This window comes from Eptatretus burgeri, chromosome 2, assembly GCF_056783735.1.
Source record: "Eptatretus burgeri isolate ZD-2024b chromosome 2, Ebu_testis_v1, whole genome shotgun sequence".
Classification (NCBI taxonomy): domain Eukaryota; kingdom Metazoa; phylum Chordata; class Myxini; order Myxiniformes; family Myxinidae; genus Eptatretus; species Eptatretus burgeri.
Window position 1 is genome coordinate 154280568 of NC_140962.1, and position 21046 is coordinate 154301613.

Here is a 21046-nt window from a genome sequence, read left to right on the forward strand (position 1 = left end):
CTCGGAAGGATGACAGACTGCGTCAACCCCGCCTGGCATTAATTCAGCAGCCAACGGGGGTCAAACTCGGGGCCCTAAGATCCCAAACCAGTCATCCTAACCGCGAAGCCATCACCGGGCTTATCCTCTCTGAGTGAAACTGCCTAAATCCACAACCACTCCTCAACTCCACTAATTTATTCCTCTTTTTCCCCCACCTGTGGAATCACCTGCCATACTCTCTTCAATCTCATTCTCCCCTCCAGGTGTTCAAGAGAGCTGTTCACCACCATCTCAAGTCACCCCCCCCCCATCCAAAATCATGGCTGACAAAGAACTGGAGGCCTGAGGATTGCTGCGTGTTTGGTATTGGTGTGCGCACGCCCAGCATCCCGTGGCCCATCTCGGATTAGTTCATTCGGTGCGGAGTGACAGCCCGGGTGATTTCCAGCAGCCGTGTAATAACGACGGTTTACACGCTCTGTCAAAAATGGTCCGAAATTCATCAGCCGCTTAATAACGAAATTGTGTTGTGTGAAACCACGTGATGCCAGGAATTACTGTAGTTTCATTGTTTTCCAGGCTTTGTGTCTTCCTCGACCTTGTCTCCCTGACCTCCAGCCTGGATGTTATGCAGCTGTAGCTGCTTGATCAAGAATTACCGGCCCAGCAGGGTTACATTCTGCTGTTACACATTACCTTTCCATTGGCCCGGCAACTTAAACTAGGAGCTACTCCCTCAACAGCCACCCGTCTATTAATTCAAGTACGGCCGAGCAAACCGTGGATGGCTATTGGCTATCTAGCGGAGCGAACCATTGGGGTAGATCGTCCCAGCTATCGATAACGTACACACTTTGTCAGACCAATGAAGGAAAGGACAAGAGCGAAGCAGACAGGAAATGCACAACTATTATTTATTTACTAAACAACGGTGAACAAGCAAATTATTTACAGCTCTTTATTCACCAAGCAAGCAATCATTAAAGTGAGTGCCGTATTTATAAGCAAGCAAAAGACACAACAGAAAAGATTTACGACTAGCACATATTCACAGACAAGCTTACCACACAGAGACGTGGGCCTGTCACTCAAATCACGGGGAAAATAGACAAGAAAGTTTTGAGGAGGAAGAATAGAACAGAGCCTGGGGTCGACTCCTTCTCTCCCTTCACACAACCCAACGGGGCTGTGCGGTCGAAATATAGAGAAAGGGGGGGGGGGGAGGATGGGAAAGATTGGCGGTGGAGTGGCGATGCGGTGTGATGGGACGCGCAGCTGCATTTCTGAGGCGTCCAGAACAAGTCGGCAAATTCTCTCAGGTGTCCCCGGTATTCCAACGCAAGCAGCTCCATTTCCTTCACGGCAAAGTTCACAAGAAAGACAGCTGCCGCTGCACACATGCAAGCAGCTCCACAACAAACGTTCTCTGCTGCATCCCGTTCCATAAAGCTGCTTAAGCGCCGCTTTATTCTCTCTAACACAAAGCAAGCTGCATTCTGGGTTTTTTCTACTGCTCACAGGACAAGCTTTGAGGTGATTACTACCCCGCCCGTACTCTCGGCTCACAGGACATGGCCCTCGCAGGACAGGACATGGCAGGAGGAGGCCGTTCGGCCCATCATGCCTGCGCCACATCAACACCAGACCAAAAAAAGAAAAATGCAAAAAAAAATGTGTATTTTTTCTGTAGTTTTTTGATGCCTCCGCTAATGAAGTCGTGGGACGTATTATGTTTTCGGGTTGTCCATACGCACGCCCATCCGTGCCAATTTTCTCTGCAACCGCTTATCAAATTGACATGAAATTTTCACCATGGGTGCAACTCCTTAGGTAGAATGTTCTTTTTGATGATAAGTAAGATGTCATAGGTCACGTGGTGTGGCAGCTTTGTTGGAAAAAGGAAAAACTTTGGACCTCTGTATCTCCGAAACCACTACATGGAAGAAATTGAAACTTGGCACGTGTGAAGTACTTACTCTACATGGGAAACAAGTGTGATTTTTTTTGATGCCATAACTGGCTTTGTTATGACGTCATAATTACATACGTCAAGCATTTTATCCAATCAGTGTGATAATTTTTGAGGGTCATCTAGGGCCATATTGTATTGGGGGGGGGGGAATTGATGATGTCATCGCTCACGTAGTTTGGCAGCCATATTTGTTTTTAACACAAAAGCCTTCAAAAACCTCCGAAAGGGCTGAACATATACAGGAAAAACTTTAGAAGTATGATCGCCTATCCATGAGGAACAAAAAGTTCTTCACCTATGACGTCACAGGTCACATGGGCAGTGATGATTTTTTGAAGAATAAACCTTCAACAATCTTCTCCAGAACGGAAACTTCATCCACATGTTCCCCAAGCCTTGGGGATACCAGGGTGCTTATGAATAATTAATTGGGCACATGGTCTGGCAGCCATATTGGATTGACAAAAATCTTAAAAGTTCAGGACAAAATTATTTCTCTTGAACTGCTTCATCAATCAATGCGAAACTTCACAATTATGATTTAATAGTCATAGGAAATATATGTTTTAAATTTCAACCTGATCGGATACATGGTCTGACAGGCAGAATTATTTCACATTTTCAAACTGAGTTCAGGAATTGAAATCAAACTTGGCACAAGTATCTAAAATGATGCAATAATGTGGGCAGAGGCATATCTGGTGACATCGTGACATTAAAGAGTGTCCTTCTAGTTTTGTATTTTTTTTTCTGGAGTTGTTTTTTCTTTCCAGGGGAGGGGGCATGGACTGGTGTTGGCTTAATGGTTTGGGTGGGGGAGGTCTTGGTATCCCAGAATCCTGAGTTCAAATCCCACTCGGTTATTGAATTAATGCCAGGTGGGGTTGACTGTGCCTGTCATCCTTCTGAGATCAGCAAAATGAGTGCCAGCTTGCTGGTATCCCATGTTGGAGTGGCGAACTGTCCAGGATTGTGCCCAAAAGCCAAGGAGACTGCTTCGGCAGCACCAACGCTCTGCATAGAGTATGGTCCCCAATGGATGGTTGGGGCAAGGACGAAGACGGTTCATGGGTAAAAAAACACACAAACCACACAACACCCCTTGATGAGACCCCCACAATCAACACTCTACACAGATGTATACAATCACCCATCCATGCTCAAGCTACTTAAAAGCCCTGCCAACATCCCTGTTCCCCTCTATCTCCAATACTTACTTTCAGGTACCTATCTAATTCCAATTTAAACTTATCTACTGTTTCTGCTGCCACTACCTTTGCAGGGAGACCATTCCATGCTTTAACTACTCTCTGAGTAAAAGATGCCTGCCTTACTACTGGCTTCACTTTCCTCTTCTTTACTCAGACTATGGCTCCTGGTCATATCATTGTCAACTTTGCTGAATAATTTTTCTGCACTTATTTTGTCCATACCTTTCATGATCTTAAACATCTTTTTCATATCACCTCATAACCACCTCCTTTCTGATGTACTGTATAAAGTATTAGCTGTCTCCTTCAGCCGCTCCTCATAGCTGAGTCTAGCTAGGCATGGAATCAATCGAGTAGCCCTGTGCTGAATCCTCTCTATGACATCTATATCCTTCCTAATTTGTGGTGACCAAAACTGCACACAATATTCTAGATGTGGCCTCATTAAATTCCTCTACAATGTTAGAACCACCTCTTTTGATTTATTAGTGTGCCCATTAATCCAATGGACCAAATTTTCATTGGTCTTCACAGCCTTGTTGCATACCCACCTGCTATAGTGCTTCAGCATTAGCTTGCCTTTCACCAAGCACAGATGTACTTGGAGCCAGTATGGGGATTATATGTTCGTTATTATTATTGCCATATCGTACAACTATTATTATTATTATTGTTGTAAATATTATTAGTTTAATTACCTCCGCCACCGAAGGTGAAGGAGGTGATGTTTTCTCCCCCCCGTCTGTTTGTCTCTCAATCACCGACAGGTCACAATTTTAAACCGATCTTCACGAAACTTCACCACATGGTAGAGTTTGTCATAAGCAAGAAGCCTATTGTTTTTGAGGTCAAAAGGTCAACGACTAAGGTGGTATTTCTAAAATCTTCAATTTTCATCCGATTGACTTGAAATTTGAAGAGGATTTATATTTCAGGTCACTGAATTCAAGTGGGCAATTCTTTTTATTTTTTAATTTTATTTTTTAAACACAATGTCAAGGCTTGTATAAGAGCAAACACACAGAGCATATAACAAGGGGAGCAGGAGACAGGATGGATGGGAGAGGGAAGCAGAAAACAGTGGGGAATAGACACATGAGAAGATCTGTGGAAAGGAGCAGGATGGGGCAAGGTACACGGGGTAAACAAGATGAACACTACAGGGACTTTCAGGAAGGAAAGCAGGGAATTTGAAGGAGGTGGGTTTGGGGTGAATTGACGAGGGCAGAAAATATCATGGTTTTGGATGGGGGAAGATAAGAGATAATAGTGAACAGCTGTTTTGAAAACCTGGAGGGAAGAGTGGGATTGAAGAATGTGTGGGAGTTTGTTCCAAAGGCGGGAGAAAATGGGAATGGAAGTGTGAAGGTGAGCAGCGATTCTTGATTTTAGTAGTTGTACCAGAAGCGGGTTGCTGGCGGACCTTGAGCAGCCTGCAGAAATATGGGCGGGACAGATAGCAGACAGAGCGGGGGGGGGGGGGGCGAAGCCAGAGAGAGATGGTAGAAGACAGAAAGACCACTGACCTTCCTGCAGTGAGAGACCCAAAGACTCAGCCTCATCTTGGGATATAACAATGATCTTAAATGCCTTGCTTTCCACAGCGTGAAGCTGAGAAAGATGAGAGGAGGGAGCACCAGCCCAGAGGGGAGAGCAGTACTACATAAGGCTGTGGATGACAGCTTTGTACATGGTCAGGAGCTCAGGTGTGCCAAGGAAGGACTTTGCACAATGGAGGATGCCCAATCGGCAACCAGCTTTGGAGGCCAGCTTGAAGATTTGGCTTTCCCAGGAAAGATCATGGTAGGTAGTGAGGCCCAAAAGTTTGAATGAAAGGATTGTTGCAATAGTATATGGGGGTGGGGTGGGGTTTCCAGACGGTTCTTTCAGAGAGACACAATGAGAGTGTGGGATTTGTCAGGATTGAAAGACATGTTCCACGCGTTGGACGAGCTTGTGATTTTATCCGGATCTGCAGAGAGTGAAGAGGCTGCTGCTTGCTGATCTGAGCGATGACAGATGGTACGGCAGAGGGTGGAGTAGATCTGACGGATTTTTGCGGTCAACAACAACAATTTTTGCGGTCAACGGCCGATTTTCTAAAATTGTCAATTTCATCCAATTGACTTGAAATTTGAAGATGAGTTGCATATTTGGTCATTTAATTCAACCACCACTTATGTTTGATGGCAAATTTGTCTTATGGATTTTGCAAGTGTCATGCTCTGCACTACATCTTCTTCTTGTTTGCTTGTCTGTCTGTTTGTGTTCAGGATATCTCAAAAAGTTGTGGAGAGATCCAGATGAAACTTGGCAGGCTGGTTGGTTGTGTGACAAAGATGAACTGATTAGATTTTGGTGAAGATCCAGATCCAGCTACTAGAAGTTTTTTTAAAGTGATTCTTCACCATTGAGTGATAGGGCCAAAAATGATAAATAACACGATATCTCAAAAAGTTCTGCACGGATTCGGACAAAACATGGTGGACACGGGAGTGTGACAAGGACGATTGATTTGATTTTGGTGAAGATCTGAATCCAGATCTAGATACAAGCATTGTTTAATTTTAAAGTGATTCTTCACCATTGAGAGATGGGGCCAAAAACGATTAAGTACTGTATAGCATGATTTTTCAAAAATATATTGGGCCAGATATGTTCTCATGGACCAGACATTGCATGGCGGAGGTATGTGCTCTTCAAGTTAATATATGCTTTGTTACAATGTTATCTTGTTTTTGTTGTTTATTTCGTAATTAGAATGCCAATCTTTGGAAAAAGGACATATTAAGCTGCCTTATATACCTTAACATGGCATGGATTTAAACCATGGGAATTCCAATGGAATTTTTGTCGTTAATTTGCCTAATCAATTTCAGAGGTCATGACGATCATTTTGGTGCATCACTTTCCACATTAGAACACTCTAGTGGAACTCCACAAAAAAACATGACACACACACACACACACACACACACACACACACACACACACACACACACACACACACACACACACACACACTTATCGGAGATAATTGATTCCCCTCCAAATACAACCGAAAACCATATTTACTTTACCTATAGCTGCCTACTTTCCTCCAGTATCAATAACCAACCCCAGATCCTTCTCCTGCATGAACCGCTCTCTCTCTCAGTTCTGTCTCACAAGCACAACTTCTTCATAGCAAAGTCATTTGCATAGAAAAAGGGAAGGAGGGGGGCATGGGTTGGACAAAGAACAATACATGTTGTTAAAACTTACTGACATCTAAAATGGCCTGATAAGATGTTTTCCAAGCTGAAAACATTCCATTGTCAAGGTAAGAGGTGGGGCGTTCTCATAATACACAGCTATGTGCAGTACTTTGTGACCATAAATTATGTTGTTACGTTTGTGGGGTAGATGGAGGGATTTAATTGGAAAGATAGGATTTGTAGAGTTGCTTTGTCCGCGGACATGTAGGAGACATATCAATGTAAATTAAGTAGAGAAACTTTGAGCTTCAGTGTTATGTGTCACCACACGGGGGTGGGGGTTAGGTAGGGTTTAACGATAAGTTCTCCCAGTATGTGACTGCCCCCTGTGACCTTTTCCTATGTTTTTGCATTTCAAAACCGGCGATAAAAAAGGATCACCTCCTTAAAACAACAACAACCAAGCTGCACGTCCAAGCAGGCAGAAAGCCCCACCTCCAGGGGTGACGGCTGGTGAACCACACCCCTGGAGTGGATGATTGATGGTCGTGACATCAGTCTCGTGTTTGGGCGATGAGAAGAGTCTCGGGTGGTGCGACAAGAAGGTAGCCGATAAAAGGTTTGGCAGTTGAGACACAAAGAGGGAGTAGGAAGAGAGGTCGTGTGGGGTACGCACTTGGAGATGGTCTCGTTCTCTGGCTTCTCCTCGACATGGTGAAGAAGGCTGCACAATTTTCATGTTCGTGGTGAGGTAAACTGGTTCGCGTGGTGGAGCAAGATGCTGGCCACTGACTGTTGGCTGGGTCGTATGAGACCAGCCTCGAAGCCTCGTATTGAGCCATCGGGGAAAGAGATGGCACCATTTTGCAGAGCAGTGGCGTCGGCAAGGGCGATCGATGAAATAAGTTGCAAGGCAGTTTCTGAGCCTTGGTGTAAGAGGATCGCCACCCAAATTGCCTCCTGTACGTTTCTCGCCCAGAGAGCGGCTGGGCGCCATTTTGGGCACATTTTCCCCACATAGTGACGAAGCGGTTTGTCGAACATCAAGCTTCAGAAACTCATTTCTGGGCACTCAGCCAAGCACCGGGATAAAGGAGGGATTTTTATTTGATTTTATCTGTCCCCTTGTCTGTTTAAAGTCTGTGTGAAGGCACCTCAAGGCCCTGTCACACCTTGACGATTTAGCCAGCGTATGCCTGACGTATGCAAAATTTGGCTAAAATGCTGGCACACGTTGAATACATTATGGGTAAGTTTGTATACATTAAGAGCATGCTGGCATACGTTGTAGTACGCTGGCATACGTCGTAGTATGCTGGCATACGTCATCGTACGCCGAGGTGTTAGACAAATTCTCCATGCTTGAAATTTCCCGACGTATGCCAGCGTATGACACACGTTCCGCATAATGCTGGCCATAAGTTGTAGGCACGTTACGCGATAGTTGACACACGTTACTTGTAAGTTACTCATAAGTCGAAACACGTCGAGGTAATGTTTTGCGTACCCGAAACTTATTTCTAACCTATGAGTAACGTGTTGTAGGCACGTTACACGATCGTTGACACACGTTACTCATAAGTCAAAACACGTCAATGTAATGGTTAGCGTCAGTGTTCCAGACTCCCTGGTTTTTTTTTCTTCAGCATGACGGTGATGTTAACACTTCGATTTCTAGTGCGTTTATAATATAATATAATTAATAGGCTGCTGCTCAATGATTTAAATCATAACCGCACGAGAAATCGAAGTGTCAACATCACCGTCATACTGAAGAAAAAATAAAAAAAAAATAAAAAAAACCAGGGAGTCTAGAACACTGACGCGAACCATTACATTGACGTGTTTCGACTTATGAATAACGTATAAGTAATGTGTGTCGACGTGTGTCAACGATCGCGTAGCGTGCCTACAACTTATGCCAACGTAATTGTGCAGCAACTACAACTTATGCCAGGAACGTGCGTCATACGTCGAGAAATTTTCAACATGCTGAAAATTTCTCGACGTACTCGGCATATGACGACGTATGCCAGCATGCTTCAGCCGTTCAGCGTGCTATTAACGTATACAAAACTTACCCATAACGTATTCGACGTGTGGCAGCTTGGTTCGGCAAATTTTTCATACGTCGGCATATGCTGGCTAAAACGTCAAGGTGTGACAGCGGATTCACACTTCGATGTCTGGTGCGGTTATGATTTGAATCGTCGAGCCGCAGCCTATTAATAGCCTACGCCACGTGATCGTCGGCGATACGCTGCCGCGCGCTATGCATAAGTTAGACTATCATTGGGCATAGGTTGTCAACGCCGACAACACGCTCAGCATTCCTTGGTACAAGTTATCTATATGTGATTAAAACGTTCTGTGTACGTTACTAATACGTTATGCATACGTCCAACACGTTATTATACACCCAAAACTTAAAAAAAAACATCAATAGTTCAGCGTACGCCAGCGTTTTACATACATTTTGAGACCTTGCCATACGCTGGCTAAAACGTCAAGGTGTGACAGGCCTTTAAATAAGAATGTAGGTTACCTCACGTTTCATTATCCCGTTTTGATTTATCTCTGTTATGAATACTGTACTTGATTTATTTTCATTAAACCCCGTATTTATTTAAGTTGCTTGTGTCATCTATTTGTCGTGGGTTCAAGAGTAAAACCCCATCCTGTGCTTCCGTCTGCTCCGTCCTTGCCACCCTTTCCTTCCAACGCACACCATAATCTCCGAGAATCTTGGCTGTAAACCTCCAAGGAAAATCGTTCGGCTATCCGTCCAGGTAGGGGTGGGTTAAACCACCTGGACACGACAGTATTCTATCAGAATAGGGAGAGGCAACTGACAAAGAAGCATTATAACAGAAGGAACCCAGGATACAAGTCTACGTGGCAAGCCATGCACTAAACAAGATAAGGATATATATATATATATATATATATATATATATATATATATATATATATATATATATATATATATATATATATATGGCAAGCAAAAGCTAACTTCCCAGATCTCACAGCCACAAGCTTACCACATGAACATTCAAATGGCTTGCCTGGCAAAGTTACTGGGCAAGTGGTTTTAAAACAAACTTCATGGTCTTTTATTCAATTTGTGGTGATTATTCCCTTACAGTATACTGGTTAAGCTGATGATGCTTAAACCAGAACAAGAGAAATCTCACTCGCATCAATGCTGCAATGAGATGTTGTAGATGAAGTCCGACTGATGATTACTCCTTCGGCGTCTCTCCAGCGGTTGGTAAAGAAGGAAAGATTTAATGGCGCTCAGCCGTTGTGGCTTCAGAAATGGCGCCGAAAAATGGCAAGCGGAAGAGGAAAACTCGTTTGTTGCAGCCATGATTGTTTAACCAAACAAAGGAAATCCACTTCGCTCAATAGTCTTGATAAAGTTGAACCAAAAGTCACGATGAAAAATGATGACATGTTGAGTGACTCATGAATAGGGATGAGAAAGGCTTGTCCGTGAAGGCGTGCAAGCTTCCAACATGTCGTCGCCAAAGAACTCTTGTGAGCCCTCAGCCTTTTTCACATCCCGTGCGTTGATTGGCTCTCTGGAAAGATGCAACCGAATGGCTACCAGCGTTCACGTGTTTGAAAAAAAAATTAATGAATTATTGAGAAAATTAGTAAGTCACGACAAATTAAAACCCACTCATCCCACATAAGTGTTACGTTAACTATCAGTTTAAGTTGCAATAACAATATAAAGCTATATCAGTTATGTCCCCATGAACCTTATATGCATGTCCATGGAACCCACATTCTATTTAATCACACAAGCTATAATCAAGTCAATTAATACTCATACATGGGTATAATTAATACTGAACACAGATACATACTCATTAAATAAATGCAATAAGCACGTTTCAAATGAGCTTAAAACCAATCGTTGTCCATCATCTAGGTTTCACGAACATATTTATTATATGGCTAAAAAGCCATTATTCGCCAAATTAAATCAATCAGGAAGCTTAATTGGGCCACAGTTACACTGAAAGACCATAGAGCTAATATTTTAAGAGAAATTCACCACCTCACTGTACCACAACCAACTTCTTCCTCCCGTGACCCAATACGAAGTCATTTACTCTTCCTTTGATGTACCTAACTTCTGCTCATTCAAAACTGCACACAACTCTATGCATACAATCCTTTCTGCAGAATGAAGAATCTACATATATAACAGTGTCATCACTGACAAAAACGGTCTCCCAGTCCTTAATCTTACCAATCTCTATTGCTATACCCTCACTCACTGCACCTTCACCACTGCCGGCACTCACTGCACCCTCACCAATTCCTGTATTCACTGCATCCACACCACTGCCTACTCCCGTTGCGCCCACACCACTGCATGCACTATCACCTATTCTTGCTCCTACTGCACCCACACCACTGCATGCACTTCCTGCACACTCACCACTGCCTGTACTCACTGCATGGGTTGATAGAAAGACCAAATAGATGAAAGAGGGCTTATTGAACTGAGGTTTGGCATATGAGATTATTGGTGGGTTGAGGAAGGCAGGGGGGGAGTTTGTTGGAATGACCAATGGTGGATTGAAAGATTGAAAGTCGCGGCTGGGGGCGGGGGAAAGAGACATCACATCGGGGATACACAAAGTAACCTCAACGTATGTTTCCCCAAACCCTTAGACAACAGGCAAAGGTCTCCCTATCATAAAAATCATAACTCATTCTTGGGTGTCCTACATGTACATGAATGCTCTCCCCCAGGGTACATTTCCAAAACCATCACAATATTTTCTGCAGTGATTTCTCTGAAAAGTTTGCACATTATTGGGAGGTATGTTGCAGGTCTATATTTTGAGGAACTGGCTTCTCAGATATTTTTTTTGATTGGGAAAGTGGTGCCTTCTGTGAACCCTAAGACTTTGTTTTCCTTAGAAGAGTTTGTTGAGGCATTAAACACCCTGTTTGAGAAGAACTTGAAATTGTTTTTGTCAGACGTGGACAGTCTGTGTGTTTGCGCATGTGTTTCTGACAGCTTGATGAATGACGAAATTCCTTGTGACACACACGACAGGAATACGGCTTGCCTGGCACGTGAACCCATGCATGTCGCCGTAGATTTCCCGCATTTGGAAATGCTTTTGGACAAATTGTGCATTTGAACGGGCGCTTCCCGGTATGAAGTTGCATGTGGATCCAACAGCTGGATGACCAATTGAATCTCTTACCACACACCTTGCACATGTATGGGCGCTCCTGGCTGTGGATTCTCATATGTTGTTTACAAGATGACAAATTAGTGAATCCCTTAAAACACACCGTGCAAGTGTACGGTCGTTCTCCTGTATGAATTCGCATGTGTCTCTGACAGGGCGATGACGAAGTGAATCCTTTGCCACACATGCTACACGTGTACGGCTTCTCCCCTGTGTGGGTCCAAGTGTGTGCCTTCAGTGCGTATTTACGATTCGTACGATAGGAACAATCATTGCATTTGAACTTTTTATCACTGGAAATCGATCGGTGCCATTTCATGTGCACCTGCCAATAACTCTTCGTGGTGAAGCTGTGAGAACAGGAGGTGCATGGGAATTTCCTGATGAGCTCCACTTGACTCCCTGTGAAGATCATGCAAACAGAAAAAACAAAGTCACTGGAAAGTCAGATCTCAACTTCATTGATGTGTAATGAAGATTTGGATATGTCCACTAAAGTACTTGCAAAATATAAAAAAAAATACTAAAATAAATCAAACTTCTGGTCCAACACCAAAAGTGGTTTAAAGCATATTTCTTGCAATGATAGTCTGTCGTGGTTTAAGTGAAAGGGTTTTAGTTATCAATTTGGAAGGTATAACAACTATTGATAGCTCAAGCTATGGATGAGAACTCAAGCTTAGTTACCCTCAAGCAAGCCCTCATACCAGCCTTCTCCTGGTGGGGTTGTTTTCACCAACAGATGCAGAGGTGAAAGGTGAATCACTGGCATCTTAAAACCAGTTGCTTCGGGCAGATGGGGCTCATTGGCATTGGTAGGCAGCTCATCTAAAAGAAGGAAACTGAATCCAACCAAACCGCTGCTGCCTTGTGGTTCACCAAAGGTTGAGAGTTTAATGGGGTAAAGGCAGCAATCCTTCTTAAAGGAGGTGGCCTTTGCAATCGTTAACCCATGGGCCACCCTCGGGAAGGTGTACTACCCTAATTTTAGCCTTCCGATCAGAGTTACAGGAAGCCATGGGAGCAGGTGGTGGATGGCCATTGAGGCAGCTGGCACATATTGCCAATTGCATGGCCTTTATGCTATGCAGAGGATTCTGTTATTGAAAATAACTAGCTCGGATCACCCATCTCATAAAGACACTGCACGGAAGAAATCAATGGCAAAACACTTCCGTACATGCCAAGAAAACAATCATGATCAGAAATCAGAGATAAATCTATGGTGACAGATTATGAGCCCCTCCCCCCCCCCCCCACGTTTGAAAGCACCAAAATGGCTAATGGGGAAGAGCAAAGTGTTTCGATGAGAAGGGACTGGCAGTTATAACGGGACTGGATCAAACCCGCAAGGAAATCCAGTCGCTGAGGCCACTCGAACTGAAAGTCGAACTCCGAGCTTCACAAATGTTTACATAATTTGGACGTGGAATGTAAGGTCAATGAATCAGGGAAGGTTAGATGTATTAAAAGAGAACAACTGAACTTTTGGGGATAAGTGAACTTAGATGGACTGATTTTTGGCAGTTTCAATCTGATGATTACAAGGTGTTCTTTTATGGTCACGAAACCTGAAAAATAAATGGAGTGGCAGTAATTTGCAATAAGAAGACAACAGAGTCAGCACTGGAATACAACACAGTCGATGAATGAACATTTCAGTTTTTGTCTGGTTGGGTTTCAGAAAGTTGATATTCTTCAGGATTGAACTTAAGCATGGTGTTGGCTTAGTGATTTGGGTGGCTGGCTTGGGATCTTGGGTCTTGAGTTTGAGCCCCGTTGGCCGCTGAATTAACACCAGGTGGGGTTGACTCAGCCTGTCATCCTTCCGAGGTCGGCGAAATGAGTACCAGTGTACTGGTATAGGGGCACAGCATCAGCGACATAGTTGCGTCCCAACAAAATGATAGCGACCCGACAGCCAAGCTGCATTATGCAAGAAGAAGAGTGATTGAACTTCAGAGAGCAAAAAAACAAAAAAAACAACAGTCGCCCTGAAAACATACGAGAGAAAAAGTAAAATTAAGATCAATATTTGTGTATCGTCATGTATAAGCTGTTAACGGCACTCAGTGGAGCGCATACCTCCGCCAGGCTGATTAGTTTACGTTTTGTATCCTATTGATGGGCCGGATCTGGATCTGGACATGAAAAACCTTCGGTGGCAGAGGGAAAGAGTAGTTTTACAAAGTAGGAGGCAGACGACTGAACTTGAAGAGACAAACAGATAAAGGCACATTTTGAAAACCATTGTTGGAAGCGGTTTGTTTATGAACAGGTATATAGTTTGTGATTATCTTGCGATTTTGGAGGGTCCGCTTGGTAGATTCAGCGCACATAAGAATGCAATAAAGTTAATTTTGGTGTTTTTTTCGTATTTCCCATAGTCATTATGCGTAAGATGGGCTATTTTTCATATTGCTTAAGGTTGTTGTAGCGTTAGTAGTGATTAGAAGTGTTTGTTCTAAGGGCTAATGTTTGATGGTTTATATAATGGGCAGTGACATCATTTGTAGTGAACTGCCAGCATGAGCTTCAACTTACTATCCTCCGAGTCCCTTCTCTTCTCTGCTGGGCCAAGGGAGGTATCGTCTTCCACCTTAATCTGCAGAACTCCAGAAGGTCTTCCTATCTCCCAGTCATTTTCATATCTGGACACAATATTGCGTTTTAAGCCTGTCCGTGCACGGCACGAGTCCATGAAACGGCAGAGTATGGCATACATGGTGGAGTTGAACTTTCGTGTGGCCAAAGAACAGAGGTGAACCCTCGCCGGAGCGGGATCGGCACGGGCACAGAGCGCTCCAAGGATCTCAATCCCCAGCCCTCTAACCACGGCTCGGAGCGATGCCTTCGTCAAGCCCTGGTTCTCCAGCCAAGCTGGGATGACACTGATGCTGCCTTGAGCTTTTGTACAATCCATAATCTGTCTGGAGCCTGCAAATATATCAGTAATTGAAAAAAACCCCCCATCTTTTCTCAAGGAACATCATGAACAAGCACTCAATATGATTCTCAATGTACCATTCTCTTTACAATGTGGCAGTACTGCTGAAATGGTTATCTGCACAAGTGATGATGCATGGTTTGCTATTCCCTTACCCCCAAAAACATGAAGGCCAAAACGAATTAAAAAATACCAGTTCATCATCCCCGCCCACTTCCTTTTTTGAACCCACCTCCTTTTTCTTTAGCATTTGTTATTTTATCAAACACACAGGAAAAATAAAAATCACACCCGTGTCCGAAGCTGTGTAATGAAGCATCTGCACCGCTTAAAACATAGCCCCGTGGGGGAACTGACTGCTATTTCCCCCAACAGGCAGGGTAACCTACCTGACTGTTCTGATGCAAATGAAACATTAACACAAACAAGTAGAGATACATTCAAAGTACACCGCCCCCCCCCCCGCCCCCACCCATGCCAAATGGTAAAAAAACTGGCGTGTCAGGTACCAAAATCAGGCGCTCATTTTCCAAAAAAAGACAAGTCTAAACTAATAAATGTCATTGTGTGTCAGTGCGTCTCCTCCATAACTCCAAAACTATAAAAGCCGAGCAGATGAAAACCCCTTTTGAAGATTATAATTAACAGCCATATTTAATTACATCTACCACCTCGCTGTCTGGGTTCTTAAGGCATTTCCTGGGTAACCTCGCTGGGGTCTGAAGCTGTCATGCTTTTTGGCCTGCTCATCAACCATGCCTTGAGTTGGAACAGGCCGCAACAATTTCTTAACGACAACGTTTTTTTTTTCACTTTCCTCAGTCATATTGGAAGCCTGTTCATCATAGCTACGAATCGTTGTATACATCCATTTTGTAAGCACAATAGTTTTCAAATTAGGAACTTGGAGCGATTTCATGCATTATATTGTTGCGGGCCGGGGGTCGAGTGAGAAGACCACCAGTGGGGGAAGCTACCTCGGGTTCCCACCAGACTCCCCGGAATTGCAGGCCGTCGCACACGGATAATTCCGTGATGTGGCGGGTCGCTAACCGACCGTGAACGCCAATAAGTCAACTGCGTGACCTAGGGTCCTCCCGTCTATGGGTTAACCGCATTACCTAATTAATCATGTGATTTAATTACTGGGGAACACGCCCTCGGTATGCCTCGTCCAAACCGGAACACTTTACCGGATCGGATGCAGCCGAGCGACACTGCCAAGGACGTACCGGTTAAAAGAAACGGATCGTTGGGAATAACGTCCCGGCTAATCAGCTGCTCTGATTGGGCCTGGACCACTGCGTGGCCGGCCGTGATGGCTGGAAGTGGCTCCACTCCATTTCCGGCAAGATAACTCCAAGCTGCGGAATCGTCTCGCACCGAGCCCCATGATATGAATCGCCCCACATCAAACTCCGCAACATGAATTGCCTTGCACCGATCTCCCAGACCGTGCCGCGGCGACCGGCCGAGGGTCGTGTCGGCCCTGCATGCCTGCCCGGGCACCCCCGATTAGCGCTGATCAATGCCTGCTCCGTGATGCGCCACGCTGCCCGAGCGATCCGAACTACACAGCACACCTCTGCCTGATCGTGGCTTCGCCGGGCGGAGAGGCGAGGAGATGTCCGCCGTCCGTGGGGAACACCCACACCAGCCAGCGAGGACCGACGGTAAGGTGTTCGGGTAAACCCATGCACAGATGGTAACATGTTAGGATAAACCCATGCACAGACCAGAACAAGATGTGTGCCATCCGTGCCCTGCTCTGTACGATAATAAGGTGTCACAGGCGAAGCACGGGTCCACCTGCTATCGAGCATGTTTCGTACAGTACGCGCGGATCCGCCATGGCCCACGTGGTCAGCACTCGTGTTCGCCCGATTCTGTTATCGTGTGCGTGGGGCCAACCCCGATCTGTGTCAGGAATTGAGGGGAACGATCGGATATAATAATTCGATGGAGGTTTGGAATAAAAGAGAATATAGGGAGAGTATCAGATGGAGAAATGGAGGCAAAAGAGGATGCCGATACAATTAAATCCAGAAATGGGTTGAAAAGAACGTGCCGCCTGTATCTTGCACACTTGTGTCCTGTACAACGTGGTGTGGTTGTTGTTGTTTTTCTACTATCAGCCTCTGACGATGTGGTTATCGGCACCAAGCTGCCAGCCACGCTCTCGCCGATATTGGGTCATTTGCTTCTGTGTTGTGGAAAACAACGTCCGTGCAGCCTCTTTAAGAGATATTCGTTCGAATGCCTTTTCAATGCAGCCACCAATCTCATACCAGATCATTGGAAACGTCAGACCATCATCTTGAGCTTGCGGCAGGGGTTCCTTCGAGGGTAACGCTGTATCCTCGCAGCTGCGGTCGATGCTCGTGTGGTGTTGTCGCGGCTTTCCTATTTCCCTCCCCCAGCCGCAGCACGTGCTGCATGTGCTGGCCTCCGCGAGGACCCAAATTCGGATTTACCTCAGGAATAAGCAGAAAAGGAGAATGGAAATGAAGTTAGAGTGGTGTAAACAGACCGAGCTATGAGATCCACACAACGCACTGTCCCGTTGTCCTGCTCGACAAAAGGGAAGGGACTATCTGAACGTATATTTATGTAATAACTGTCTCGGGATCACTGTATGATGGTTGCTATTGCTTTGGAGGCATGCGGTTCTAGGAACCGCAATATGATACGATTTTCCACCATCTACTCTCACGGACCAATTAAAGTATGTCATCGAAATATTATTTCGGTTTTGAGGATTGGATATCGTCCGGACCAAATAATTGTCGAAATCTGTTGTGAAATCTCATAATTTAAAGAAATAACGAGTCTTATAACTAAGCTGATATACCTATTGACTTTAAGCAAGCTAGGCTATGATTCCTCCCCCATACATACACAAGAAAATGCAAAATTTCCAAAACATTAAGCTTATCTTTTTCTCCTGCTTGGAGAATTATATTGAGTAAACAAAAAAAATTAGGAATGTAACAAAATTAACCAGCTTCATTGAGCAATATGATTTAATGCATTCAATGCTTGATTTCACGTTCTGTCACCCAGAGGTACTGCCTATCCATAGCGTCTGCCAGATCTGTGTCGATATTTTTGGAGGTTTCACGAGGTGCTCGACAGGATATCAAAGCAAATCTTTTGAAAAACGGATGTTATAAAAAATAGTTACAATGTTTCCGCAGACCCCGAACCGACGAACAACGGGACACGTGCACAGACGATAAAGCAAGATGGCAGATTATCTGCAATGCTTATTTCATGGGCGATAGAACTTTGCAATGTCTCCAGGGTTGTTCAGCATGAAGCTGCAATTTGTGGTTTGCGCTCCGTCGCCCCGAGCGGGCGGCTCGCGCTCCGTCGCCCCGAGCGGGCGGCTCGCGCTCCGTCGCCCCGAGCGGGCGGCTCGCGCTCCGTCGCCCCGAGCGGGCGGCTCGCGCTCCGTCGCCCCGAGAGGGCGGCACGCGCTCCGTCGCCCCGAGAAGGGCGGCACGCGCTCCGTCGCCCCGAGAAGGGCGGCACGCGCTCCGTCGCCCCGAGAAGGGCGGCACGCGCTCCGTCGCCCCGAGAAGGGCGGCACGCGCTCCGTCGCCCCGAGAAGGGCGGCACGCGCTCCGTCGCCCCGAGAAGGGCGGCACGCGCTCCGTCGCCCCGAGAAGGGCGGCACGCGCTCCGTCGCCCCGAGAAGGGCGGCACGCGCTCCGTCGCCCGAGAAGGGCGGCACGCGCTCCGTCGCCCCGAGAAGGGCGGCACGCGCTCCGTCGCCCCGAGAAGGGCGGCACGCGCTCCGTCGCCCCGAGAAGGGCGGCACGCGCTCCGTCGCCCCGAGAAGGGCGGCACGCGCTCCGTCGCCCCGAGAGGGAGGCACGCGCTCCGTCGCCCCGAGCGGGCGGCACGCGCTCCGTCGCCCCGAGCGGGCGGCACGCGCTCCGTCGCCCCGAGCGGGCGGCACGCGCTCCGTCGCCCCGAGCGGGCGGCACGCGCTCCGTCGCCCCGAGCGGGCGGCACGCGCTCCGTCGCCCCGAGCGGGCGGCACGCGCTCCGTCGCCCCGAGCGGGCGGCACGCGCTCCGTCGCCCCGAGCGGGCGGCACGCGCTCCGTCGCCCCGAGCGGGCGGCACGCGCTCCGTCGCCCCGAGCGGGCGGCACGCGCTCCGTCGCCCCGAGCGGGCGGCACGCGCTCCGTCGCCCCGAGCGGGCGGCACGCGCTCCGTCGCCCCGAGCGGGCGGCACGCGCTCCGTCGCCCCGAGCGGGCGGCACGCGCTCCTTCGCCCCGAGCGGGCGGCACGCGCTCCTTCGCCCCGAGCGGGCGGCACGCGCTCCTTCGCCCCGAGCGGGCGGCACGCGCTCCTTCGCCCCGAGCGGGCGGCACGCGCTCCGTCGCCCCGAGCGGGCGGCACGCGCTCCGTCGCGCCGAGCGGGCGGCACGCGCTCCGTCGCCCCGAGCGGGCGGCACGCGCTCCGTCGCCCCGAGCGGGCGGCACGCGCTCCGTCGCCCCGAGCGGGCGGCACGCGCTCCGTCGCCCCGAGCGGGCGGCACGCGCTCCTTCGCCCCGAGCGGGCGGCACGCGCTCCTTCGCCCCGAGCGGGCGGCACGTGCTCCTTCGCCCCGAACGGGCGGCACACGTTCCGTCACACTGAGTGAGTTGTGTAATAACACCCGGTTTCCAAGCTGTATCACTGTGTTTTCTAAATTATCAAGCCAAATTTTTTTCCACCTGTCACATGTAGATATTTGTAAAGATTAATGTTTGTGAACATATCCCTGAAACGTGTGTGTGTGTGTGTGTGTGTGTGTGTGTGTGTGTGTGTATATATATATATATATATATATATATGCAATGTTGTTTTACGGTGAAATCTACTCATGGTTTTTGGATTGTTGCTGATATTAGCCAAGTGTGTGTGTGTGTGTGTGTGTGTGTGTGTGTGTGTGTGTGTGTGTGTGTGTGTGTTGTTCTTGAAGCATAACTTTCTCTCTCTGCCATCCTTGCTCTACCCCCTCCATATGCAGTGCAGCACCCTTCTCCCACACCTGTCTCATTCTCCCCTCCTCTCTCTCTCTGGACATATCCGGACGGTGGTTATGTCTTGGCAGCGTTTGTCTCCAGATGTTTTCGGGCAGGGTTTGTTTCTGGACGTGTCCAAGCGGTGTTTGTCTCTGGCCAGCTTGTCTCTGGATGCGTCCGGGCGAAATAACACCCGATGTTTACAAATAACAAAAATAATAATAATAATAATAAAAATAACACCCGATGAAATAACACGACTCCGGACGTGTCCAGGCAGTGTTTGTCTCTGGATGCGTCCGGGCAGTCATTCATGCACCACAGCACGTCTGCCTTCCCTTCCACTCACCTCACACTGTCTTGCCTTCCCTCACCCCTCCTGAATCCCCCATCCCTCCTCGCTCCCCTCCCTTCTCTCTCCTCCACCCCTCTCTTCTTCTCCCTCCCCCCTTTAGTATACCCACCAGCAAAGTGATGGGTCTATTTGCTTGTCACAAATAAAAAGGGCCTCCTCCTTCCTTAAAAAAATTAAAAAAAATCCAGATGATCAAATGGTATTATTTTTTATTTGGAAATAATCCCAAGATCCAAGAAAGGAAATGCAAAAAAATCGAAAAAAAAAAATTAATGAAAGAAAAAAAAATTGTATTTTTTTTTGTATTTTTTTGTCTTCTTTTCTTCCCCTCGGGGAGGGGGCATGGGCTTGGTTAAAAACACACATCAACCACACAACCCCCCCCTTAAAAGACCCCCACGAACAGCACTCCACACACGATCACCCATCAATACTCAAATTACCTAAAAGTGTTATCAACATCCGCATACCCCTTTATCTCCATAACCTCCAGGTACCTATCCAATTCTAATTTAAACTACCTTTCCAGGGAGATCATTCCATGCATTATCTACTCTCTGAGTGAAAGTCCCCTACCTCACTACCGTCCTAACTCTGCTCTTCTATACTCTCAGGCAATGGCCCCTGGTTCTGTCACCGTCCACTCTGTTGATTAATTCATCTACACTTATTTTATCTGCACCTTTCATTATCTTAAACATCTCCATCATATCTCCTCGCAACATAACAATTATATGGAGATCGATGACTAATCGGAATCTGTATCTCGATGTGGATGTCAAACAAAACAGAGAAATTCTTCAAAAAAAAAATGTTTGATGATAAAATCAACGTCGATGATCCTCCTCAAGTGATGAATCATGAACGATCGCACTTTGAGGAAACAACACACGGAGCGCTCACGTCGAGCAAGCCAACAACAATCAGGGTCGACTCATCAAAACCGGCAACGAACCTGCTCGGAAATCACGAAAAAACAACTCACAACGAACCGAGCACGACGATCTCTGGGCTCCTCCGACTCCAAACTTCCCTCAGAACAACCAGTCAGAACAGGCCACGCCTTCCTCGCAATGCATGCCGGGATGGCTTTTTCCCTTTAGTGCAAAAGTGATCTTGATTGGGCATCTGTT

General features: G+C 46.7%; 1 protein-coding gene across 6 annotated transcripts; it reads right to left on the reverse strand.

Moving 5' to 3' along the window:
- Positions 1–854: 854 nt before the first annotated feature.
- Positions 855–20996, reverse strand: LOC147033622 (uncharacterized). 6 transcript variants are annotated; one of them, XM_085857716.1, is made up of 4 exons: positions 20899–20995; positions 14135–14527; positions 11916–11992; positions 855–2968 (listed from the first exon to the last, which is right to left on the reverse strand). In XM_085857716.1, the coding sequence occupies exons 2-4, from the start codon at positions 14511–14513 to the stop codon at positions 2852–2854; spliced, it is 573 nt and encodes a 190-aa protein (XP_085713842.1). In that variant the 5' UTR covers positions 14514–14527; positions 20899–20995; the 3' UTR covers positions 855–2851. The 6 variants fall into 6 exon arrangements, with proteins under 6 accessions (XP_085713842.1, XP_085713814.1, XP_085713832.1 ...); XM_085857688.1 differs by lacking the exon at positions 855–2968 and adding an exon at positions 19585–19725 and having other exon boundaries at positions 9324–11992; positions 20899–20990; XM_085857706.1 differs by lacking the exon at positions 855–2968 and adding an exon at positions 19585–19725 and having other exon boundaries at positions 9324–11992; positions 20906–20951.
- Positions 20997–21046: the final 50 nt, after the last annotated feature.